The 26,669-nt window shown below is 45.4% G+C and overlaps 1 protein-coding gene across 1 annotated transcript in view; it reads right to left on the reverse strand.

Annotated features, from left to right (window-relative positions):
- LOC126235482 (nuclear receptor subfamily 2 group E member 1) overlaps positions 1–26,669 on the reverse strand; it is an 85,272-nt gene that overhangs the window by 18,648 nt on the left and 39,955 nt on the right. The window contains exons 4-6 of the mRNA XM_049944203.1: positions 20,571–20,680; positions 17,443–17,571; positions 15,195–15,420 (exon numbers count right to left, since the gene is read on the reverse strand). Of these exons, the coding sequence (XP_049800160.1) occupies positions 15,195–15,420; positions 17,443–17,571; positions 20,571–20,680 (465 nt within the window). The remainder of the gene's footprint in view (positions 1–15,194; positions 15,421–17,442; positions 17,572–20,570; positions 20,681–26,669) is intronic.

Below are 26,669 nucleotides of genomic sequence, written 5' to 3' on the forward strand. Positions count from 1 at the left end.
ACCGCGTGAGACGACGCTTCATCCAGTCCCAAACATGCTCAATGGGGGACAGATCCGGAGATCTTGCTGGCCAGGGTAGTTGACTTACACCTTCTAGAGCACGTTGGGTGGCACGGGATACATGCGGACGTGCATTGTCCTGTTAGAACAGCAAGTTCCCTTGCCGGTCTAGGAATGGTAGAACGATGGGTTCGATGACGGTTTGGATGTACCGTGCACTATTCAGTGTCCCCTCGACGATCACCAGTGGTGTACGGCCAGTGTAGGAGATCGCTCCCCACACCATGATGCCGGGTGTTGGCCCTGTGTGCCTCGGTCGTATGCAGTCCTGATTGTGGCGCTCACCTGCACGGCGCCAAACACGCATACGACCATCATTGGCACCAAGGCAGAAGCGACTCTCATCGCTGAAGACGACACGTCTCCATTCGTCCCTCCATTCACGCTTGTCGCGACACCACTGGAGGCGGGCTGCACGATGTTGGGGCGTGAGCGGAAGACGGCCTAACGGTGTGCGGGACCGTAGCCCAGCTTCATGGAGACGGTTGCGAATGGTCCTCGCCGATACCCCAGGAGCAACAGTGTCCCTAATTTGCTGGGAAGTGGCGGTGCGGTCCCCTACGGCACTGCGTACGATCCTACGGTCTTGGCGTGCATCCGTGCGTCGCTGCGGTCCGGTCCCAGGTCGACGGGTACGTGCACCTTCCGCCGACCACTGGCGACAACATCGATGTACTGTGGAGACCTCACGCCCCACGTGTTGAGCAATTCGGCGGTACGTCCACCCGGCCTCCCGCATGCCCACTATACGCCCTCGCTCAAAGTCCGTCAACTGCACATACGGTTCACGTCCACGCTGTCGCGGCATGCTACCAGTGTTAAAGACTGCTTTGGAGCGCCGTATGCCACGGCAAACTGGCTGACACCGACGGCGGCGGTGCACAAACGCTGCGCAGCTAGCGCCATTCGACGGCCAACACCGCGGTTCCTGGTGTGTCCGCTGTGCCGTGCGTGTGATCATTGCTTGTACAGCCCTCTCGCAGTGTCCGGAGCAAGTATGGTGGGTCTGACACACCGGTGTCAATGTGTTCTTTTTTCCATTTCCAGGAGTGTATATTCAAAAATATACAGTTTTTTGGAAAAAGGCTGTGTTAAATTATGCAGAAGGTACTGTGTAACATTTACTGAAAGTTTGAAACAAATATGTTTGGAAGATCCTTAGAAAACATGTAATTAGTATGAGAAAATAAAAGTTTTGGGAATCGAGCGACAAAGATTGGATTAACTTTTTAGTGCATTCCAGGTCCATAGGATGGATTATCTTCATCCTCTGCAAACTCCTCCTCCAGCTTCCTCTTGTTCCTCCTCCTGTTTACTCTTGCTTGTATTTCTAGACTCTTTACAGCCCTGTCTGCAGCCCGAAGGCGTTCCTTGTCTAAAGCAAGCATCGCTCGTACCATGTTAGAACCTATCTTCATTCCCATATTTCTAAATACCTTGCACCTTACAATGTTGCCATCATTGAAAGTCGCAACAGCATCATCCACACCAAAGTGAAGTGTTTCTATTCCAACAAATACAGTCTTGGGGATTCTCGAGCATATAACACTATTTACACTTTCATTGGGGTTTTGAGTTTTTCCTTGAATACACTTTTTCAACAGTTCAGGTGCTGGTAAGTCTCTGAAAATAGGTTTTATCACCTCATTGAACCAAGCTTCTTCTGTGAAGTATTTTCTTTCCCACTTTGACTGCTATGGGCAGGTGTACTTGGGAGGTTAGGTTCACTCACTTGGTTATCGTCTCTATTGTTTACAGTAATAACACATACCTTTGGCTTTCCAACATTTCTCCTTTTCTTAAAAGCCTTCAGAGGATTTCTAATAACTTTACTTTTACTCATTATTATACTTCAACAAAACAGAGACTCAAGAAACAGAATTAATTACGAATATTTTCGAGATAACGACAGAGTAAATAAACATGAAACAATCGACAATCACACCAGCGATATATATTGAACCATCACAGGTTAGCCACAACACATACTTTATCTCACATCACTAAAATGTACCTGATGAACACGGACGTTAATAACAACACTATTTGACAGCAGTTTAACAGCGCCACAGTGGGTCACGCCCATGTAGAACACATTTCAAAAAAAATTTAAAAATAGTTGTAGTCTTCGGAATTGAATAAATTATATATCTATTAAAAGGTAATAGTCTGCAGATTCAGAAAACGCAAAAAAGTAAAAATTGAACTTTTCATGATTTTGAGCCTTTCTGGAGCCCCTTAATGGAAGGCCTTTGCTTATGTTATCGTATACTTTTACCTGCATCAGTTTTCGCTGTTAATTACTGTAAACTCTGTATAACCATGTTAAAAGGCACCAGTGTAGGCACCATTAATGATAGTGACTTCCTATACAATTTACTGATACATAGTACACAGTGTCAAAAATGGTATGGTTCAAAAATGGCTCTGAGCACTATGGGACTCAACTTCTGAGGTCATTAGTCCCCTAGAACTTAGAACTAGTTAAACCTAACTAACCTAAGGACATCACACACATCCATGCCCGAGGCAGGATTCGAACCTTCGACCGTAGCGGTCGCGCGGTTCCAGACTGTAGCGCCTAGAACCACTTGGCCACACTGGCCGGCAGTAGTTTAAGAGAAAATGTGCAACGTGCATAGATACAATGAATTAACGCTGTTTCTAGAATGTCTTTCTGCTCATCAAATGTTTTTATTACATACATATGAAAACAAAAGTTGCAGAAATACTCTAAAATTAACCATTTGGTAACTGTTTTAGTATGCAAGCAATAATAATCGCTTGGTGAGCAGCAACACATTCTGGAAAGGTATAATATCATGTTAAATGAATATTGTGACTGGCAGCGTTAAAAAATAAACAACTTTCTGCTGCAGTCACTGCACCAACACATAATCACAATGGCCACAGTCAATTTTAGGTACAGCTTCCGTAAATCTGTCACTGCAGCTTATTAGACGGCAAGTCTCAAATAACTAATCCGATTTAAATTCTCTGTTCTTTTCCTAAGCCATTTGACCTGAAAGTTGGTTTGGTTCCTTCCGTAACACCACAGTTTCCTACTAGGTTTTTGCGCTTTTGTTTTATGCCTAATGAACACAATGTTGACTCAATTGTTAAGGCATTCGTGGCCACTTGTTGACAAACTGCCTATTGGCTTCTGTCTCGGGTTCTTCGGCCGACGTTCATCTAATGATTTTTCTGACGTTTCGCCAGCACGAGTGGATGGCATTGTCAAAGCTGCCGGTGGTGAACTGGAGGCGAGCTCGCGGCCGCAGACTACATGTACCTGGCGCGCCAACGTCCGAGGGCTTCTCCGCGGTCATTTCCGGTGCGGTTCTCCTCTTGCTACCTGCGACGGTCGTTCGCTGCAGTACGGGAAGCCAGGATCCGTTTACCTTAAGGCTTTCCTCTTTCTTGTTGAAACTGTTCGCGTGTTTTTGGATTTCTACAGCTTCTCTGAACAAGCGCATGTGATAGTGCTTCTCTACAGCCAGAACTTCCGTGTCGGCGAATTTTATTACGTGGTCGGTCTCATTCAGTGCGTGCTCTGCCACGGCCGATTTCTCCACCTGCCCCAACCTGCAATGTCGCTTACGCTCTTTGGTCCTGGTGTTAATTGATCGTCCCGTCATTCCGACATAAACTTTTCCGCATGTGCATGGTATACGGTATATTCCCGACATTGCAAGTGAGTCTCTTTTCTCCTTCGCCGATCTAAGACACTCTTTGATCTTCCTTGTCGGTTTGAAAATCGTCTTTACTCCGTGTTTGCGCAATATACGGCCGATTCTGTCTGTCACTCTGGGAATGTATGGCAGAAAGGCCGTACCCGACATTTCTTTTTCAGGTTCCTTACTTCGCCGAGTGTTTAGCTCTGTTACACTTCTAATGTAATTTGTGGAGTACCCATTGCTCCTCAGAACAGTTTCCAGGTGTTGCATTTCTCGTTTGAGGTGTTGAGGCTCACATATTCGTCCTGCTCTCGTTACGAGCGTACTAATCATGCCTCTTTTCTGGCTCGAGTGGTGGTTTGACAGTTTGTGCAGGCATCAGTCCGTGTGTGTCGGTTTTTGATACACACTGTGTCCCAGGTTTTCGCCGTCCCTTGTGACCAGCACATCTAGAAATGGCAGTTTCTTGTCCTTTTCTACTTCCATGGTAAATGTTATGTTTTCATGGAGACTGTTCAAGTGTCTCAGGAATTCACCGAGCTGTTCTTCACCATGGCTCCACACCACGAAAGTATCATCGACGTATCTGTACCACACCTTAGGTTTGCAAGTCGCCGAGTCCAGTGCCTGTGCTTCGAATTGTTCCATGAAGAAGTTGGCCACCACTGGACTGAGAGGACTACCCATGGCGACGCCTTCCAGCTGTTCGTAGAAATCGCCATTCCACGTGAAATAGCTCGTGGTGAGACATGCATGGAAGAGCTTTTTGATGTCTTGCGGGAACATGGAATCGATGTGCTCAGGAGCGTCACTGAGTGGCACTTTCGTAAATAACGAAACAACATCAAAATTGACCAGGATGTCGTTTGGCGCAAGTTTCAGTTTCTTCAGCTTCTCAATGAAATGTCCCGAGTCCTTAATGTATGTGTCGGTCTTCCCCACGTGTGGCTGGAGCAGAGAGGCCAAGTGTTTCGCCAGTTTATACGTTGGTAAGCCAGGAGCGCTAACGATCGGTCTCAGTGGAACATTGTTCTTATGGATCTTGGGTAATCCATACAGCCGAGGTGGTAGATCTTCTGTGTTGCGCAGGTTTCTCTGTGTGTCCGCCGGCAGAGAAGACGCCTTGATTAATCGATTCGTATTCCGAGTGATACGCTGCGTAGGATCTGCGCTTAGTTTTCGGTACGTCGTCGGATCTAATAGGTCTCGGATCTTTTGCTCATAATCTTCGGTCTTCATTACGACGGTCGCATTCCCCTTATCGGCAGGCAGTACCAATATACTCTTGTCGGCGTTGAGATTCTTAATGGCTTGTACCTCTTCTTTCTTCAGGTTGCAAGCTGGTGGTTTTGCTCGGCGCAGTATCCTGGCTGTTTCGGTGCGTATTTCCTCTGCCCTTTCACAAGGAAGGGTCCGAATGGCTGCTTCGGTGTTGGCAATGATGTCCTCCATAGGTAAAGTTCTCGGGATGATAGCGAAATTCCCTCCTTTCTGAAGAACAGACACTTCCTCTTCGGTCAATTGTCGTTCAGTGAGGTTGACCACTGTGTGTGACATGTCGGGAATCGCCTTGTCGGTCTGCTTCCGGCATCTTTCAAACTTTTTCTTTTGCCGCTCGGTGCAGCGCTCAAGTTCGTTCTGCATGCTCCTGTGAGTGATGCTGTCGATCTTGCCCCAGTCGTCCGGATGCATTCTGCTACTTAGTTGATAGAAAATGTCCAGAAGTTCCTGATCCGTTCTTGCCAAGTCTCTCCGTGTTGTATGTATTCGCTCACGAAGAAAAGCTCGTTCCATTCTGTCGTAGATACGATGTGCTTGGGCGGTGGTGAATAGGCGCTTGCATCTCAAGAACTTCGGTGTAGCACATTCATCTCGGCACCGTGACAGAAAGGCGAGAGAGGACATCAGTCGCGCTTTCTTCTTCCGTCGTTGGTCAAGGCGTCGGTACAATCTGCAAATCTCCTCCCCGTAGAGGCGTAATACAGAATTGTTAAGGCTATCGTGGCCACTTGTTGACAAACTGCCTATTGGCTTCTGTCTCGGGTTCTTCGGCCGACGTTCAGCTAATGATTTTTCTGACGTTTCGCCAGCACGAGTGGCTGGCATTGCAAAGCTTCACCCTCCATTGCCGGTGGTGAACTGGAGGCGAGCTCGCGGCCGCAGACTATACGTACCTGGCGCGCCAACGTCCGAGGGCTTCTCCGCGGTCATTTCCGGTGCGGTTCTCCTCTTGCTACCTGCGACGGTCGTTCGCTGCAGTACGGGAAGCCAGGATCCGTTTACCTTAAGGCTTTCCTCTTTCTTGTTGAAACTGTTCGCGTGTTTTTGGATTTCTACAGCTTCTCTGAACAAGCGCATGTGATAGTGCTTCTCTACAGCCAGAACTTCCGTGTCGGCGAATTTTATTACGTGGTCGGTCTCATTCAGTGCGTGCTCTGCCACGGCCGATTTCTCCACCTGCCCCAACCTGCAATGTCGCTTACGCTCTTTGGTCCTGGTGTTAATTGATCGTCCCGTCATTCCGACATAAACTTTTCCGCATGTGCATGGTGTAAGGTATATTCCCGACATTGCAAGTGGGTCTCTTTTCTCCTTCGCCGATCTAAGATACTCTTTGACCTTCCTTGTCGGTTTGAAGATCGTCTTTACTCCGTGTTTGCGCAATATACGGCCGATTCTGTCTGTCACTCTGGGAATGTATGGCAGAAAGGCCGTACCCGACATTTCTTTTTCAGGTTCCTTACTTCGCCGAGTGTTTGGCTCTGTTACACTTCTAATGTAATTTGTGGAGTACCCATTGCTCCTCAGAACAGTTTCCAGGTGTTGCATTTCTCGTTTGAGGTGTTGAGGCTCTCGTTACGAGCGTACTAATCATGCCTCTTTTCTGGCTCGGGTGGTGGTTTGACAGTTTGTGCAGGTATCGGTCCGTGTGTGTCGGTTTTCGATACAAGAAAAAAAAAATCATTAGATGAACGTCGGCCGAAGAACCCGAGACAGAATCCAATAGGCAGATTGTCACAATGTTGACTGTATTCTGAAATCAAATTATCCCTTTCTCTACGTCCTCTTTAGTTGCTGCTCCAAATCAGAACTTTTCACGTCAAGGGAATTGATTGTGCGATGTATCCGGCTCGGATCCCGCCGTCTGCCGGCCTTGTCGCTTCTGGAAACAAACATTCCACTGGGCTTCTTCCGCGATAAATCATAACTACCGCTAGCCGAAACACGAACTCCCGAAACATCTGGCGCAGCTGCTGCAACCGCACAAGAATGAGACGAATGCGTTCAGAATGAACTGAAAAGTTGTGCCGAACAACAACCTGGTCAGTTCAGATGTTTCGCTATTTATAAGGCTACACTACCAAGGGTGCATTCGTCCTCTTTTCGCAGATGAAGTAATCAAGTTGTTCCCATGCATGGAGCATGTCAGGTTACTTTTATGTGAAATGGTAATTTCTAGGAACAGCTGCAAGGAACTGCGTAGCAAGTCTGTCAAATCCAGTGACTGCCAATTTTTTTAAGGAGTAATTCGATAAGCGGACACTATATTCAGTACTCCGTAAAACGACAGTCGCTAAGGTACATGGATCACACCCTCGTCGTATGGAACCATGGTAACAGGTAAGCGCCTTCCTAAGACATCCGCACGGTCTCCATGCCAACATCAAATTTTCTAGAAAAAATATCTGATAATGAGGATGAGGAGAACCTGGACCACAGCTTGTATTGAAAATCGACACAAGGGGAAATAATTGTACAATTCCTCAAATCATTTCCAAGAAACACAAGAAAATGAATAAATGTCTCAGATCGGTAAGGGACGAAATGAACCCACTCGCAATGTCGGGAATACACCGCATACCGCGTACGCGTGGAAAAGTCTGTGGGCGAATGACCGAATGCTCCATCAGTACCAGGATCATAGATATAAAGATTTTTGCAGTCTGGGACAGAATTAAGACGTGACGGAGCATGCCCATTGTGAGGCAGACCACGTAGTAATATTCGCTCTTATGCAGGTTTTCGCTGTGGATGAGAGCTATCGCTCCCGTTTGTTCCGGGAAGGCACACAAATTCATTAACATGACAATAGTTTCAACGAGAAAGAAGAAAAGTTCATGGTAAACGGATCCTGAATTCCCGTATCGCAAGAAACGATCGTTGCAGGTAACAAGGGGAGAATCACAGCGGTAATGACAATGGAAAATCCCTGAGACTTTGGTGCTACAGGCAGATACACTCTCAGCCCGGGGACTCGACTGCAGTCCGTCACCAGCAATTGAGAGGGAATCTTCAACAATGCCAGCCAGCTGTGCTGGTGGAATGCCACAAAAATCAATAAACGTCCGCCGAACATCTTGGGACAATAGCCGGCAGGTAATATGTCAACAAATGGCTACGATGTCCTCAGCGCCTTTGTATAAAGTTGGCCGAAATCCCCGTTCTATCTGCGGAAAGGGCTCACCACAATCGTTCGTTCTGAGAAGCCGTGTAGATCTACAAGTGCGATAACCTCTCGAACAAGACAGAGGAATGCCTGAGGCTGAACGGTAGCTGGATTCATGTCTTACGGAGAACAACGGCCGCAGGTAGCGTGCTATTAGGCTAGCGGCTAACGGCAGTGGAAAACCCCTGTGTCAAGGTCGCTGCGAGTACATAATGACGACCGCCGGTTTGCACAACTTTTGTCCACAGGGAGCTACGGAGGGGAACGTTTAGACCACTGGCCATCAGTTAAACGGTCTTCTGCTCAGGTGTGGATCCAGGATTCGCTTCAGTGCGGGGGTTACCCTTTGCTGCTTCCCTCCCCCCCCCCCCCCAAGCCCTCCTTCCCCCAAACACGCTAATATAACTTCCTGTGAGGCACTCTTATAGCTGCTCCAGATTCTCCGATTTTAATAATAATAAGAACAACAACAAAATATATTAAATATTTAATATGACAATAATAATAATAATTTTTTCATGACTGGTTACTACATCGCTTTACCATAATGTCGAAGAAACTGTTTCCGGAAAACACATCATTTGACAGGCATTCTGCCGAAAATTTGAGAGAAGCGTGTCATGCTATTGATTTAAGAACTATAATAGTAAAAACACTCTCACAACATTGACATTAGTATGATTTACAACATATAAAATCGAAGTATCGTATAACCGTCATCGCCCACTAAGCACTAGGAGTGAACACAGCCGTGCAGACAGTAACTATGCGAGCCTGTAAATGATGGGAACGCTGTTTCCTTCAGTCGTTTCCTCCTGGGTTTGATAAACTCAGCTTTCATTTTTCTTGTTGGAGGTTCATTCCCTTCTGTCTTCTCTGACACAACTTCCTCTGGTTTGCCGGTTACACCTGTGGACTCACGAACTGTGCCGTACTGGTTATTGATAACAGATACGCTAGGGAGACGTGGGGTTCACAGCGGTGATATGATCTGTACGTGCCCAGTTCCGAGCGTTATGATGTCAGTTGACTTTAGTGGTCATATAGAGTCTGAGGGCAACGAGCCTCCCACGTAACGAAGCTCACATCACGTATAATTGCTGCCGTGAATTAATGATACTTAGAAATATTGTGACTGGTTGTTGTATAAAACATTCTTGGACTTCTTCCCGCGTCATTTCAGGGTAAAACCTAGAAACTTTCGACGATTACCTCCATCATCTTCGTCAGGAGCAACTGACGGTCAAAACTTTTGCTGTGGTGGCCTTATGTAGCCCATAGACGGTTTCTGATTGGTCGGTAATTACGTACAGCTGCATTTAGGAACAAGGATGGTGATGAAAAGTGAAGGAAGCTTAGAATACCCCATCGATATCGCGGACATTAGGAACTGAGCGTCATCTCAGTTTGGAAATGGTGATTAAGGACATCGGAAGGGCTGTTTCTGAAAGTAGAGAACGAATGATGTAGTTTGTAGAATCCTAAACGGCGTCTCTAATCTATTTTTTCTGGTTAGCGGCGTCTGAGTAGCAATGCGAGCATGAGAAACGAGGTGAATGTCTCGTGTTGGAACTTCCTGGCACTGCTCTGATTAACACCGAAACGTTGGCTACATCCATAATGTTATCTAGGGTGCAAAACGAGTGCAAGTCAGGAATTGACAACGTTACAGAAGCTCGTGTGGTCTGTGAGCTAGGAGAGAGATACACTATGCAGACAAGAAGCTCCTGAGGCCTCAAAGAACGGGTTTTGTTGCCATTGGCCTATGTAGCCGCCAGCGGTACGCATCTCCTGTTCGCCAGCATTTTGTAGCTGTCTCCTGTATGGATCAAAGGTGAGAACTGAGTTGAAACGGGCCGTAGTTGGTCCCAGGTTCGAGCATTCCGCAACAGACACTGCGCTGGAGCTACATTTAGAACACACACGATATTTGTGAATAAGGAACGATACGGAAGCTCTGCACGCATACATCGCCCTGGAGGATGTACATACATATTTGATAGGTTCCAGAAACTTTAAAGCGTACTCCACGTACATCCTCGACAACTGTCGCATAGGATTTCCAACGTAATTCAGATGAAGAGGTCTGTGATAAAACGGTTCATCGAGGGGCAATCACGCTTATTTCTTTATGGCCAAAATGCTGCCCAGAATTCGATGATCACAAAAAAGTAATGTCGGTTAGAGTGGTACAAAGAAAGTCGCCGTTGATTATTTCCCTGCGAAACATCCCAACCGATTTCCTTTTCCATTACATTTATAATAGCCTCAGTGTCGATGGAGCATTAAATATTAACCTTCCATCCTTCTGCCTAATACTCCTTGTTTGTGAACTTCAAGTTTATATCATGTATATCCTATCACAAGGTTATCATCGTGCCCAGACTCACAACCAATTAAGCTCCGGACACAAAAAACCACTGGCACGAACAACTACGGGCTTGTTATCGCATAACGCAGCACCAGCACTGAAGAGTGAAAGTAAACAAGTGGAAGGTAGTTACAGATTATGCATCTTTCCTCAAGGAATAATTAGTAAACGACTTTTGATTACTTGCTTCGTGAAATCATCGTAGGGAACATTTATTTCTAGTTTAGAACTTCGGGTCTTTGTTATGAGACGTGCTGCTCACGAGACGTGCTGATATGCGCAAAGTAATTCCAACTGATATTAGGAAATGAACATGTACAACAAATGTTAAGGGAAGGTAACAGTTTTACAATATCGAAATAACATTAAAAAATTATACAAGTTTCTGAACTTGCCTTTATCCACTTTTCGGGCGCAACAAATAGGATAAGCAAAAACTGCCAATCGTGAATCAAAAAATGGTTCAAATGGCTCTGAGCACTATGGGACTCAACTGCTGAGGTCATAAGTCCCCTAGAACTAAGAACTACTTAAAGCTAACTAACCTAAGGACATCACACACATCCATGCCCGAGGCAGGATTCGAACCTGCGACCGTAGCGGTCGCGCGGTTCCAGACTGTAGCGCCTAGAACCGCTCGGCAATCGTGAATATCAACTGGTGTTGGCGTTTAGAGTCTTTTTAATAAGCTTAGAAAAATCACTATTACAAAACTAACAGTAAGCACATTGATTTTATTAGTGCACATTGACCAACATGGCTGCGAAAAAGATTCAGATTTATTTCAGGTACGTTATCAAGAGACATTTCGTCATATACTGTCCCTGAGTGTAGTACTAGGCTAACTCTTGCCTTCAGTCTTGTATTTTATTTATCTGTCTGAGTTGAACGCGTTTCCCACTTTCAAAGACCACATTGGCGTTTTTGACTGTTACATCTACTTTAATATGCCACTATCATTTGGTCACAGATGTTATACACGGATGAAAAGTTTTCACATGTGATCATACACTTCGTATGTATAGTACCCATTTCCAGTACCCCTTCTTCCTACTTGAACCGAAGTATTGCTTGAATTGCAAGATGACAGTCTTTGCTTTCCATTCTCACACAGATTGTAATAGGAAGCTTGGAAAGAACAGACACAGGATGTGTTATCAAGTTTTGCGGCAGCTGATGTAAGGTAGGAAATTTTCGTAAGGACTCTATCTGTACGATGTTCTTTAACTCCCAAGGACATCTATTTTTATAGCGTGCGGTGCTGATGTCACACATTTAGTAATAAACACTTCCGTAGTGAAGCGAACACTTTTCGACAATAGTAAATAATGTGTCGTTATCTGATTTTAACGTATCGCTCCCTTTTATTAAACGCGTTCATTCAACTGTACGGTAAGTCACAACCGTTGAATGCAAACTATCGAAGCAGAAATCAGTAAGGAAATAATTCAGTATTTTTAGTGTGAACAATGTGCGACTCCCGTCACCGAGACAGTCCACCTGAAGAGAGAACTGCAATGCAAAATAGTTTGAATCAAAAATTGAAGAGCTCAGTTTCGTGATTTATTCTGCATGTATATGGCGGGTGGATGTGTTCTTTGTTTCAGAAGCTACAAACGTAATTCCCATGTGTTTTGTTTTTGGTGGTGGAAAATGTTGAGGAACAAAGCTCTCTCGTACTCTGAGAGGTCGTACAATGCCCTAACCGTGGCAGACACGCGATTCCTCGCCCCTCTCGGTGTAGCGCGGCTCTGCTACGAAGGTTCGGTCGTCTCATGAATTTCAAACCAGACCATTAGTTCGGCGAAGACCTTCGGCCTGGCCGGTAGTGGTTCTTTGAAATTGCCGGACCGCATCGTTGTGTGGCCGCGCATTAATTCTTCCCGGACCCTCGTTCTGGTTGTCGGAACACGCACGGAAAATTTACTTTTAATCAATTTGCGTCCTTACTCTTAGCAGTTACCGGGAAAATGGCGTTATAATCGGTACGTTTCCGAGGAAAACGGTAACCGCTATGTATTTTTATAGTCACTGAGTCAGAACGTGTTAGGTGTGGCACTTACGTGATTCTTTCCCTGCGTAGGTTAAGTGATCGGTATTCCACTTAAAAAACCGCAGTATCTATGGAAAAATGTTGATTGTCAGATTCGTTGTATTTCGTGAAATGGCGGAAAAGTCGAAGAGCTCGAAATTATATCTTACGGGATCTGTGTATTGAAAGGAGTCGGGCATTTCATTTCCTGCTCCTGACGTCCATAGTAAATAGTCTGTGTAAGTGAGTTCAGTTAATGGACTTACGGGTACTATAAGCCGAAAGCATTTCGACAGCCTGAGGGCGAACGGCAAAACTAACAGTGGAAACATCCCACATTTGCCCCACCAAAGAAATACTAAGTTATTTCACAAGTTCCGGTAAGGGCACATTGACATCCTTCGACTACAGGGGCGCGCGCGCCTAGAGCATGGAGCCGCAATCAGTGCACAGCGCTATGAAGACACTTTGCAGAATCTGCGACGCACCACAAAGTGAAAACGCCTGGTATTGCTGTCTGGCGGAATCATTATACAGCACGATCACGCCCTCACCACCCTGCCAATCGAACAAAGGCTGCGCTTCAGCCATTGGGTTAGGGAACACTGCAGCAAGCCCCGTACACCCGGGATCTTGCACCGTGAGATTTTCAAATCTTTCGTGATCTGCAGAAAGATATGCATGGAGGTCGGTCTCACTCGGGAGGAAGTACAATTGTGGGTGCGATTGTGGATCCGTCAGTGGCCTGCCACATTCTACGAAACAGGAATTGATCGTCTCTTGTCCCAGTGAGACAAATGTCTTAACGCCCCTTGACAACCAAACACCCACCAAAACTTACACTAATGTCAAGTTAAAACACTAGGCTCACATTGGCAAAGACAGTGATTCCATCCCCGTCTGGCAATCCAGATGTAGGTTTCCATTTTCTTCCAAAATATACACTACTGGCCATTAAAATTGCTACACCAAGTAGAAATGCAGATGATAAATGGATATTCATTGGTCAAATATATTATACTAGAACTAACATGTGATTACATTTTTACGCAATTTGGGTGCATAGATCCTTTGAAAACAGTACCCTGAACAACCACCTCTGGCCATAATAACGGCCTTGATACGCCTGGGCATTCCGTCCAACAGAGCTTGGATGGCGTGTACAGGTACAGCTGCCCATGCAGCTTCAACACGATACCACAGTTCATAAAGAGTAGTGACTGGCGTATTGTGACGAGCCAGTTGCTGGGCCACAATTGACAAGACGTTTTAAATTGGTGAGAGATCTGGAGAATGTGCTGGCCAGGGCAGCAGTCGAACATTTTCTGTATCCAGAATGGCCCGTACAGGAACTTCAACATGCGGTCGTGCATTATCCTGCTGAAATGTGGGGTTTCGCGGGGATCAATGAAGGGTAGAGCCACGGGTCGTAACATATCTGAAATGTAACGTCCACTGTTCAAAGTGCCGTCAATGCGAACAAGAGATGACCGAGACGGGTAACCGATGGCCGAGTGATACGCCAGTATGGCGATGAGAATACACGCTTCCAATGTGCGTTCACCGCGATGTCGCCAAACACGGATGCGACCATCATGATGCTGTGAACAGAACCTGGATTCATTCAAAAAAATGACGTTTTGCCATTCGTGCACCCAGGTTCGTCGTCGAGTACACCATCGCAGGCGCTCCTGTCTGTGATGCAGCGTCAAGGGTAACCGCAGCCATGGTCTCCGAGTTGATAGCCCATGCTGCTGCAAGCGTCGTCGAACTGTTCGTGCATATGGTTGTTGTCTTGCAAACGTCTCCATCTGTTGACTCAGGAATCGAGACGTGGCTGCACGATCCGTTACAGCAATGCGGATAAGATGACTGTCATCTCGACTGCTAGTGATACGAGGCCGCTGGGATCCAGCACGGTGTTCCGTATTGCCCTCCTGAACCCACCGATTCCATATTCTGCTAACAGTCATTGGATCTTGACCAACGCGAGCAGCAATGTCGCGATATGATAAACCGCAATCGCGATAGGCTGCAATCCGACGTTTACCAAAGTCGGAAACGTGATGGTACGCATTTGTCCTCCTTACACGAGGCATCACAACAACGTTTCATCAGGCAACGCCGGTCAACTGCTGTTTGTGTATGAGAAATCGGTTGGAAACGTTCCTCATGTTAGCACGTTGTAGGTGTCGCCACCGGCGCCAACCTTCTGTGAATGCTCTGAAAAGCTAATCATTTGCATATCTCAGCATCTTTTTCTGTCGGTTAAATTTCGCGTCTGTAGCACGTCATCTTCGTGGTGTAGCAATTTTAATGGCCAGTAGTGTACCAAGGCAATCGTCGGGATTGTCCATTTCAGGAAGACGTGGCAGATTTCCTTCTCGATCCTTCCCCAATCCGAGCTATGGCTCCATGAGCATCGATGTGACGTTAAACCCAATCTTCATTCTTTCCTTCTTTCTCAGTCTATATATGATTGACCCTGTACCCGAGGTTCGAACCCGTCCTCGAAAGGGTAATGTTGCATTCAGGGCGGAAGCCGGACTGGACACAACAACAGTATCGACTAATTTATTATGACCGCGGGAGTGTCAAGTGGCTGACCTGTCTTGAAGAGTACGATGGCCCTGAGGCAGGCGTACTCGTGCGCGTCGACAGCCATGTGGGCGAACCTGAGGAGAGCCTCCTGGAAGAGCCTGAGCTGGTGCAGCAGCGCCAGGGACCTGCTGGAGCCCAGTAGCGCCGCGAGCTGCGACACGTCCAGTGGCAGCATGAGCTGCGCCGCGCCCACCACGAACAGGTCTCGCCAGCTCTCCTCCAGCAGCAGCAGCTGTCGACACACCACAGAACGCGTCTCAGAACTACTGCCCGCCTCGCCGCCTTTTTGGTCGCCATCTAGTGAACCCTTCAGTCCAAAGGGTCAAGAGCCCAGGTTACATCCAAATATCTAGGTTCTCGAGAGAAGAGTGACGTCTATGGAAGTAATGATGTGCGAGCAAAGGTCAAAGCGACCTGGATGAGATTCAGAGGCACCACTGGCGTTCTTCGTGGTCAGAAGATGCCTATCCACCTGAAATCGAAGACATACCACATAATGGTAAGGGCAGTTGCATTATATGGTACCGAGTGCTGGCCCATACCTGAACACTCACTACATGCCATGGAAATGCTTATGCTGAGAAGATCATTGGGCTTTTCCCTGCTCGACCATATCAACAATATAAGGATCTGACAATGAGAATGAAGACTTTGACAGTATGGACACTCCATATGGTTACCACCTACTTCATTCATCAGCTCAGCCTACCAATCTGTTGAAGGCCAGAGACACCACAGAAGATCACGATGGCGTGACTCACTGAAAGAGTTAGAGTGTAAGAAATGGTGTGCACTGACCGAAAAGCGCACCTACGCCAGTGAGAATGTGCTATTAATAATAATAATAATAAGAAGAAGAAGAAGAAGAAGAAACTGCTACCATTCTTATGAGTTACTGTTCTTCAGTCATAACCACTGGACCTGCCACAGTATTCACTCATCTAAAGAACAGTGACACTTGAGGAAAATACCAGCACTGGACCTGAAACTGTTCAGTCCTGTAATCGGCATTTTCCTGGGGAATCGCTATTATTGATATGGATAACCCAGAACCTATAGCATTATTTAGCCATTTGGAGAATGATGGCTCCTGAGGAAATCCCCAGCACTTGATCTGAAACGTTTCAGATCTGGTATCATCGGTCCACAGATAGATAAATGCTAGGCCCATCAAACACCGAGCCATTTGAGTAGCATCACGAAAATGATCCCAAGACTGAACCAGAAATACAAGTTTTCTTTAATTTACGTGTATGGCCACAAACTTTTTGTCAACAGATTAGCGGTTTCGGTCTATAATGACCATCAGATCTGTTTTGTAATAACAAAGTCCTAAAATTTACAAAACATATCTGATGATGGACATTATACAGCGAAACCGGGAAACCGGTAATCTCTTAACAAAACGTTTGTGCCCATAGACGTAAATTAAACGAAACTTATTGTATATACGGGTCACTGTTTTATTCGCGTCAATGTCGCAGCTTGTGGAACCAGAAATAATTCACTCGTGAGGTTGGTATTTTGTTGACAGTCACTTCTTCACTGAAAGAAGCACTGGGCTATCACAACATCCATCCATGTGAAGAAATGTGATTGCTGAGGAATATCACAAAACTGGACCTAAATGTGGCACTTCCTCAAGCGATGTCTTCTTCTGGAGTTGATGTTCTTCAGGCTGATAAGCGTAGCACCAGACACAGTTTCAGCCATTTGAAGACTGGTGATTCCTGAGGAAGCTCTCTACTACGAACCTCTTTGTATTATCCTCAGGCGTCGCTGTTCTTCAGAGGGTTAAGCACTGTGTTCAGCCACCTGAAGAATAGTGAATTCCGAGGAAGGTCACAAAACATTTCACTTTCAAGTCAGTAACTTCTTCAGGAGCCACTGCTCTTCAGACGCAGTATCGCTGGACTTATCAGTGTTCAGCCGTCCAAAGAATAGTGACTCTTGTGGAAGCACTGGACCTGAAACTTTGAGTGTCTCAAGATGGCGCGCAGCTACGTGTATTATTAAGGTTTACCGGCAATATAAGCCTCCAGAACTTCTTAAATAACTTAAAGAACCTTTCATTTTCATCATTTTATTATACTCACAAGACTATTGATAAGTACAGGTATAATGGAGAACCCATAAAAACCGTGTGAATAATATAGGACTTTCAAATCTGCAGTGTTGTTGACGCAGTCTTCAGTCCCAACATGGGTGGGCCGAGCAGTGTACTGGCTGGGAGACCACCAGCTGTGTCTCTTACCTGGTCATTCATGGGCAGCGCAGTGAAGCCGGTGACGCTCTTGGCCCACTGAACGTTCATGAAGAGCAGACGCGCCGCGGACTCGCAGACAGCCTCCACAGAGCGCAGGGGGAACGTCGGCGGCAGCAGCTGAGCAACACACAAGGAAAAGGGGCGTCTCACTGGTCTGGAGATCACGAGACTAACGGGATCAATTCTAGCGGTAGAGGAAGATGGTGAACGGATATGTAGCTTCAGCATCTATCTCAGAATATAGGCTAACCTCTCAAAAATATGGACTGGGACCGGAATATTGGCATTGTTTATATTAATAGACGGCTAAAATATTGGAAGTTTGTGGCAAGTTCCTATGGGACCAAACTGCTGAGGCCATTGGTCCCTAGGTTTACACACTACTTAATCTAAGTTAAACTAACTTACGCTAAGGACAACACAAACACCCATGCCCGAGGGAGGACTCGAACCTCCAACGGGGAGGGGGCGGGGGGGGGGGGGGGGGAATTGCGTGAACCGTGGCAAGGCGCTTGAGACCGCGCGGCACACAGCGCAGCCAGACGGCTATAACGAGATACTTTCCAGTGGCAGCAGATTATCTACCCAACGGCTTTCAGATGCAACAGAAATCTGATTTTAAATAATTCATATAATTATCGACTGAATTTGAAAATTTAAAATACTGTCATAATATACTCATTAAGAGCTATAACCTTACACTGATAATTCATCAGAATAATCTGGTCTATAAAGACAGGTTTTTAACATTGTTACCAAAATTCTGCAGAAGTACCTGACCCACTTATTTCAAATTTTGACACCATACTCTTATCAGCTCAGCAGCACGTGGTCTTGCGGTAGTGTTCTCGCTTCCCGCGCACGGGGTCCGGATTCAATTCCCGACGGGGTCAGGGATTTTTCCCTGCCTCGTGATGACTGGGTGTTGTGTCGTCTTCATCATCATTCATCCCCATTACGGTCGGAGAAAGGCAACGGTAAACCACCTCCGCTAGGACCTCGCCTAATCAGCGGTGCGGGTCTCCCGGAGTATGGGGTCTCATCATCATCACCCGTATCATCATTACAAAGGACATAGGCTACATATTTTTTTAATATGTAAAATACGAGGGACCTTCAATAAGTAATGCAACACCTCTTCTCCTCAGCCAATTTCAGCTTTAAAAAAAACGCAGAATTTGTTGTAATACTTTCATGAAGTTCTAATATGTGGCGTAGGTCTCTCAGTGATTTTCTTTTGGAACAAAACCAGAGTAGCACAGATATTCATAGGCGCTCGCAGAATGTCTACGGAGGTCTGGCAGTGAACAAAAGCACGGTGAGTCCGTTATCTTCGCACGAGGTCGCGCAAACCTGTCCCATCTCCCGCGTACCGGCCGGCCGCACACAACTGTTACTCTTGGAGTGCTGGAACGTGCGGACGCACTCATTCGCGGTGATCGGCGGATCACAATCAGACACCTCGCTGCTCAACTGGACGTCTCTGTTGGTAGTGCCGACAAACGCGTCCACCTGTTCGGATACTCAAATGCTTTTGCCCGCTGGGTTCCTGGCAGCCTAACAGAAGAGCAGCGAAGAACCGTCTGTGTGGAGTTGCTCTGCGGGAACTAGTACGCTAATAAAGCAACAGGGCAGATCTCCTAAAAAAAATTTGCAATACACGGCGTCTGAGATGTACGAGGCCTGTTCAGAAGGTAAGCTCCGATTGATTGCCAAACTGAAACCACAGTGAACATCAGAAATGTTTTACTTGTAACAATTAGCTACACCTTTCAGCTACTTCTCTACGTAGTCGCCGTTCTGACTTAGACTTTTGTCATAGCGTTGTACCAACTTTTCAATAGCCTCATCATAGAAGGCAGCCGCCAGTGCTTTCCGCCAATTCTCCACGCTGGCCTACACCTCGTTGTCTGTGTCAAAATGTTGTCTTCAAAGACAGCGGTTCATGTGACCAGAGATGAAACTCAGGGGGAGACAATTGCGGACTGTATTGTGGGTAATGTCACATTTCCATTTGAAAACGATGCAGGAGCATCTTCATTGCCCCTGCAGAATGCGGCTGAGAATTGTCTTGAAGAAGAAACAGCACGACAGTTATGTAATGTTAGCTGCATAGCTTCAGGCGAAATTTCTCACCAGGCCCTCGTACTTGGCGGCAGACACTATTTTCTGGACATCTTTACGCACTCACTGCGAGCTCAGAAATGAGAAGAGCGACGTGATGCTAACTGGGGTTATACTAGAGGCACTACCCAACACATCTGTGCAAAGCTTTATCGGATTTTCATAGTCGTTTCCATTTCGCGACCGATCGGAGCTTACTTTCTGAACGCCCCTCGTATAAGCGCTGATTTTTGATCATCGGTTTCTTAATATGTACGCATTTCAGTGTATTAGTTTAATGGCTAAATGTAATCCAGTCAGATTTAGCCTGAAGATGTGATTCGTTATCGCGAAACTATTTGTAACTGAATTCGGCAATAAACGAAAATTATCAACTACAAGCAGACTCTACAATCTTTTTGAAGATTTTAACACAACATTTTTAAGTTTTTTGAAGTGATCCATGAATGTAGATGATGCTGACGATAATGCCGATAATGATGGCAATAATAAAGGCGGTTAAGTATTTCTCTTAGACAAATTGACCCGGTGAGCGGCCAAAGCGGCAGGTTTAGGAAGCCGTAGGCCGGCGAGGCGCGAGAACGCGACCGGATTAGCGTGGTCTCGCGAGCCGACGGGGGTGTTCTGTATACCGTATGGTGCGGGCTGCGAGACACGGAGTGGTTGGCTACAACCAGCACCGGGCACGACTACAGCCACGCGCAGTTGGTGTGGACAGGGAATCGCTCGTGTAAAAAGAGCTTCACGAAGGCGGTGTCTACGGTATGCTGGACTGTGTAAATGGGTGCAAGGGGGAAGTGGGTGAGAAAGAGTAAGATACGTTAGCAATCAAAGAAGCTGGCAGTTACTTTACAAGGGCGCCGTGCGGCAGCCAGTCAGCACCTCACCTTCATGGGCGCGACGTGGGAGGAATGGAGGGCAGCGGCGGTGGCGGCGGCTGCGGCCGCAGCGGCGGCGGCGGCCATGTCTGCGTGGGCGGCTGCCGGCATGGCGGGAGGCGGGGGCGGCGGGGGCGAGCACTGCCCCTGGGCCGGCTCCTTGAGGTAGAGCGCCAGCTGGCGCCGCAGCGTCGAGTTGCGCGGCCCGCGCTCGTGCTGCACAGCTGCGGGCAGACACAACAGATTCACACTCAGCTTTCTGTCAGCTCAGCATCGTCTCGGGCTGGTACGTGCGCAAAAATGGAAACTTCTCCGGCCGACCAGTGAATGTCTCCGGCCGAGACCTGCTCGTGTAGCTTAAGGGGGGTAGGACGCGAAACGGGCCGACTAGGAACAGGAGAGGCACCACAGGACATTTTATTTTCTACTGTCTATACGTTTACAAATAAATTCATAAAACTTTGTCAGCATGACCAGGAAGGATTCAGGATTCACACTCATAGCAGTGAAAGTGCGAAAACATAACCAAATAATTTTTATGTCCGAAAGTAGGTAAATTCCGGGCTATTTCATTATTTTAAGGTCATGTAACTATTTCGAACATTTGGCTGGAATTAAAATTTTCGAAAATTATCTAATGTGTAGCAAATAAACAGTTTTCTTTTGGAGCCACTGCAAATAGTGAAATGCTAGTAAGAAAATTTGAATATGATTAGTAACAAGGAATATACTGTCAGGGTCAACGATTCTTTAGCAAATTGCTTTCCTTAATGCAACACTCAAACGGTGCTCCGAATTCTCAAGATTACTAGTCCTTTTATCTTCGGTTTCTGTAAAATAAATGACGATGGTATTAAACGAGACACTTAAACGACTGTTTACAGTCATCTGAAATTGTCCCGGCTTAAGTGAGTGATATTGCATCATGTAGCAGATTGGGGAGGGGACTGTCAAGGGGGAGGTTACCATGAGAAAAAGATTGAATAATCTACGAAAGGATAACGTTCTACGAGTCGGGGCGTGGAATGTCAGAAACTTGAACGTGGTAGGGAAACTAGAAAATCTGAAAAGGGAAATGCAAATGCTCAATCTAGATATAGTAGGGGTCAGTGAAGTGAAGTGGAAGGAAGACAAGGATTTCTGGTCAGATGAGTATCGGGTAATATCAACAGCAGCAGAAAATGGTATAACAGGTGTAGGATTCGTTATGAATAGGAAGGTAGGGCAGAGGGTGTGTTACTGTGAACAGTTCAGTGACCGGGTTGTTCTAATCAGAATCGACAGCAGACCAACACCGACAACGATAGTTCAGGTATACATGCCGACGTCGAAGCTGAAGATGAACAGATAGAGAAAGTGTATGAGGATATTGAAAGGGTAATGCAGTATGTAAAAGGGGACGAAAATCTAATAGTCATGGGCGACTGGAATGCAGTTGTAGGGGAAGGAGTAGAAGAAAAGGTTACAGGAGAATATGGGCTTCGGACAAGGAATGAAAGAGGAGAAAGACTAATTTAGTTCTGTAACAAGTTTCAGCTAGTAATAGCGAATACGCTGTTCAAGAATCACAAGAGGAGGATGTATACTTGGAAAATGCCGGGAGATACGGGAAGATTTCAATTAGATTACATCATGGTCAGACAGAGATTCCGAAATCAGATACTGGATTGTAAGGCGTACCCAGGAGCACATATAGACTCAGATCACAATATAGTAGTCGTGAAGAGTAGGCTGAAGTTCAAGACATTAGTCAGGAAGAATCAGTACGCAAAGAAGTGGGATACGGAAGTACTAAGGAATGACGAGATACGTTTGAAGTTCTCTAACGCTATAGATACAGCAATAAGGAATAGCGCAGTAGGCAGTACAGTTGAAGAGGAATGGTCATCTCTAAAAAGGGCCATCACAGAAGTTGGGAAGGAAAACATAGGTACAAAGAAGGTAGCTGCGAAGAAACCATGGGTAACAGAAGAAATACTTCAGTTGATTGATGAAAGGAGGAAGTACAAACATGTTCCGGGAAAATCAGGAATACAGAAATACAAGTCGCTGAGGAATGAAATAAATAGGAAGTGCAGGGAAGCTAAGACGAAATGGCTGAAGGAAAAATGTGAAGACATCGAAAAAGATATGATTGTCGGAAGGACAGACTCAGCATACAGGAAAGTCAAAACAACCTTTGGTGACATTAAAAGCAACGGTGGTAACATTAAGAGTGCAACGGAAATTCCACTGTCAAATGCAGAGGAGAGAGCAGATAGGTGGAAAGAATACATTGAAAGCCTCTATGGGCGTGAAGATTTGTCTGATGTGATAGAAGGGAAACAGGAGTCGATTTAGAAGAGATAGGGGATCCAGTATTAGAATCGGAATTTAAAAGAGCTTTGGAGGACTTACGGTCAAATAAGGCAGAAGGGATAAATAACATTCCATCAGAATTTCTAAAATAATTGGGGGAAGTGGCAACAAAACGACTATACACGTTGGTGTGTAGAATATATGAGTCTGGCGATATACCATCTGACTTTCGGAAAAGCATCATCCACGCAATTCCAAAGACGGCATGAGCTGACAAGTGCGAGAATTATCGCACAATCAGCTTAACAGCTCATGCATCGAAGCTGCTTACAAGAATAATATACAGAAGAATGGAAAAGAAAATTGAGAATGCGCTAGGTGACGATCAGTTTGGCTTTAGGAAAAGTAAAGGGACGAGAGAGGCAATTCTGACGTTACGGCTAATAATGGAAGCAAGGCTAAAGAAAAATCAAGACACTTTCATAGGATTTGTCGACCTGGAAAAAGCGTTCGACAATATAAAATGGTGCAAGCTGTTCGAGATTCTGAAAAAAGTAGGGGTAAGCTATAGGGAGAGACGGGTCATATACAATATGTACATTAACCAAGAGAGAATAATAAGAGTGGACGATCAAGAACGAAGTGCTCGTATTAAGAAGGGTGTAAGACAAGGCTGTAGCCTTTCGCCCCTACTCTTCAATCTGTACATCGAAGAAGCAATGATGGAAATAAAAGAAAGGTTCAGGAGTGGAATTAAAATACAAGGTGAAAGGATATCAATGATACGATTCGCTGATGACATTGCTATCCTGAGTGAAAGTGAAGAAGAATTAAATGATCTGCTGAACGGAATGAACAGTCTAATGAGTACACAGTATGGTTTGAGAGTAAATCGGAGAAAGACGAAGATAATGAGAAGTAGTAGAAATGAGAACAGCGAGAAACTTAACATCAGGATTGATGGTCACGAAGTCAATGAAGTTAAGGAATTCTGCTACCTAGGCTGTAAAATAACCAATGACGGACGGAGCAAAGAGGACATCAAAAGCAGACTCGCTATGGCAAAAAAGGCATTTCTGGCCAAGAGAAGTCTACTAATATCAAATACCGGCCTTAATTTGAGGAAGAAATTTCTGAGGATGTACGTCTGGAGTACAGCATTGTATGGTAGTGAAACATGGACTGTGGGAAAACCGGAACAGAAGAGAATCTAAGCATTTGATATGTGGTGCTATAGACGAATGTTGAAAATTAGGTGGACTGATAAGGTAAGGAATGAGGAGGTTCTACGCAGAATCGGAGAGGAAAGGAATATGTGGAAAACACTGTTAAGGAGAAGGGACAGGATGATAGGACATCTGCTAAGACATGAGGGAATGACTTCCATGGTACTAGAGGGAGCTGTAGAGGGCAAAAACTGTAGAGGAAGACAGAGATTGGAATACGTCAAGCAAATAATTGAGGACGTAGGTTGCAAGTGCTACTCTGAGATGAAGGGGTTAGCACAGGAAAGGAATTCGTGGCGGGCCGCATCAAACCAGTCAGTAGACGGATGACTAAAAAAAAAAAGCAGATTGCATCTGGTTTTTCCCGAAACTGTCACAGAAAAACCATCAGTAACATTGCAATGATAGCGACATACTAACTTGGAAGAGGTGCTGCTTAAGGCAACGTGTATAAGCGTGCGTGAGCGGCCTTCGCAGCGAATGGAGAACAGGGTTGTCTACCAGGGGGGAGTGGATCGTCCTTTTGTCCGAATTGCCTCCGCCAGCCAGCAGCCGCCGAGGTGTTGTCTGGTTACCCCGTGAGCCACAGGGGGCACGCAAAGTACTACCCAGCTGCCACCGGAATCTCGTTAAGTATCTCTCACCACTGTCTACGTGGTGTCCCACACTTTGGTGCCACGTGCTGTCGGCTGTCATCCTTTTCGAGGAATACGTGCACATTCAGTGGCCTATGCAGCAGTATGAAAGTGTCGTGTGTGACTGAGGATACGTCAGCAGACATCAGCACCGCATGGCGTCTGCAGCAGTCAGCTAACGCTGTACGAGTGATAACTTTTAGCCCAAGCGCGCAGGGACTACAGAGTCAGTCGAAAAATTTTGGCACACTTTTTTTGTTTTTTGGAATATCAGTTTGTTAACGCGATGGTGCGACCGTCTTTTGACAGTCTGGTCTGCTATTTTAGGCCACTCATCTATACAGGTTCTGTCTAGACGCCCACAGGATATTCACTATGGAGATGGTATCCTGAACAGCAAATCTTCGATTAAGAGAAATATTGGATATTAAACAAACTGCCACGATGAATTTCAGTGTCAACGAATTGTAAATTAATATTTATGATTTGTTGTTTTAATTTCTTCTTCTTCTTCTTCTTCTTCTTCTTCTTCTTCTTCAAGTACCTCTTCCCCCAAAACATTGACGATCAGTAGCATGGTCTCCTGTTTGTTCATGATTTTCTGAAGAATGATTCCGTGCTCAGTTCAAACCACTGGCTAAATATTTTTAGGCAGGGCAACATTCTACGTGCTAGATCACATCCTCTGTCAGTCTTTCATCGGAAGTATTTTTCGTTGCGCATTCTGTGGCCAAATTGTTCTAGTTTTATAATGTTGGTGGTATTGACAATTTCTAAATCTTTGTTCGTACTCCACAATACCGTTACATTTGTGACTATCTGTCCATGGTATCCTTTGTTTTAAGGTCTACCTAAAGTGGTTCAAACAGCAGTGTAAATGGTGGACATAAGTTTCAGTTTCATATTGAGCTTTGAAAAGGCGAAAAGTGTTTCACTATCTAGAATGTAAATGAGTAGCACATCTGGCGCATTCACTGTCTCATCTGAATGAAGTTGTAATCCGCATTACTTACAATTAATAGTTACACAATGATTTGAAAGAAATTTAGCTTTTCTTTCCAAATTTTTAAATAGTGTCAGCTATGGTTATTATTCCCGAAAGATATTACAACTTAATTATATTGTTGTAGTACCGTTCCTTCTAAGAGCAGCTATGCAGATGCTCCCTACAGTCTGAATAAAGTGAAGCAATACAGTTTTACACGGAAGTAACATTTCAGGAAAGCAATTGTCTACGGGTTACCGATATAGTCTTATCAGCGTACTGTACTAGAGCTAGAAGTATACCTATCGAATGTTCTTCCGTGGGAGTGTGATCTGCCATGTAATATCCCATTCCGAAGAAAAATTCTTCTCAGTTCGCGGAGTCACGAAGACAGAAATAAATAGGTTTCAAATTTCATATGACAAAAATTAAAAGTAATCTGGAATGTACAAAAAAAGAAAGTTTTGGTAAGGCGATATCACTCAACAGACAAAGGGAGTTGGTTATCAGTGTCATCGGACCGCTATGATAAACTGTTCATGCTAGTTTATAACGTTTTGTAACGAAGAGGAGCTAAGGCATCCTCAAGACAGTACTCCTCCGGATCGGAAAAGATGTTGTCTAGACGAATACTTTCGGCTGTTTCGTACTACGCCACCCTTGTTAGAAAAATCCTGAAATATATTCCGTATTTTTCTTAAAGAGTAAATTCTATTAAGTAATTACAATGCAACTAATATAAGGAAACACAATTGCATCTAATATGCTTTGGTGAACAGGTGAAAGTCGGACTCGTAGGTTTAGCCGTAACAACGTAAGGAAGTGAGTCACCCTCAGACGCTTCAATCCATGACTCAGAGCTCCGGACTGATAATTCCTCTCTTTTCGTTTCCAGATGCCGTAAAAGCCAGATCAGGAAATGAGTGACTGAAAGTAACATTCGAGTTTCGTTGTTTGGGCAGCAAAGTAACTGACATTGAAAGAAGTAAGTAGGATATAAAATGAGTACCGTTAACAGCAAGGAAGGCTTTTATGTATCCATAAGAAATCGTAGAAGCAGTTGAAATGT

Source organism: Schistocerca nitens, chromosome 2 (assembly GCF_023898315.1).
Source record: "Schistocerca nitens isolate TAMUIC-IGC-003100 chromosome 2, iqSchNite1.1, whole genome shotgun sequence".
Classification (NCBI taxonomy): domain Eukaryota; kingdom Metazoa; phylum Arthropoda; class Insecta; order Orthoptera; family Acrididae; genus Schistocerca; species Schistocerca nitens.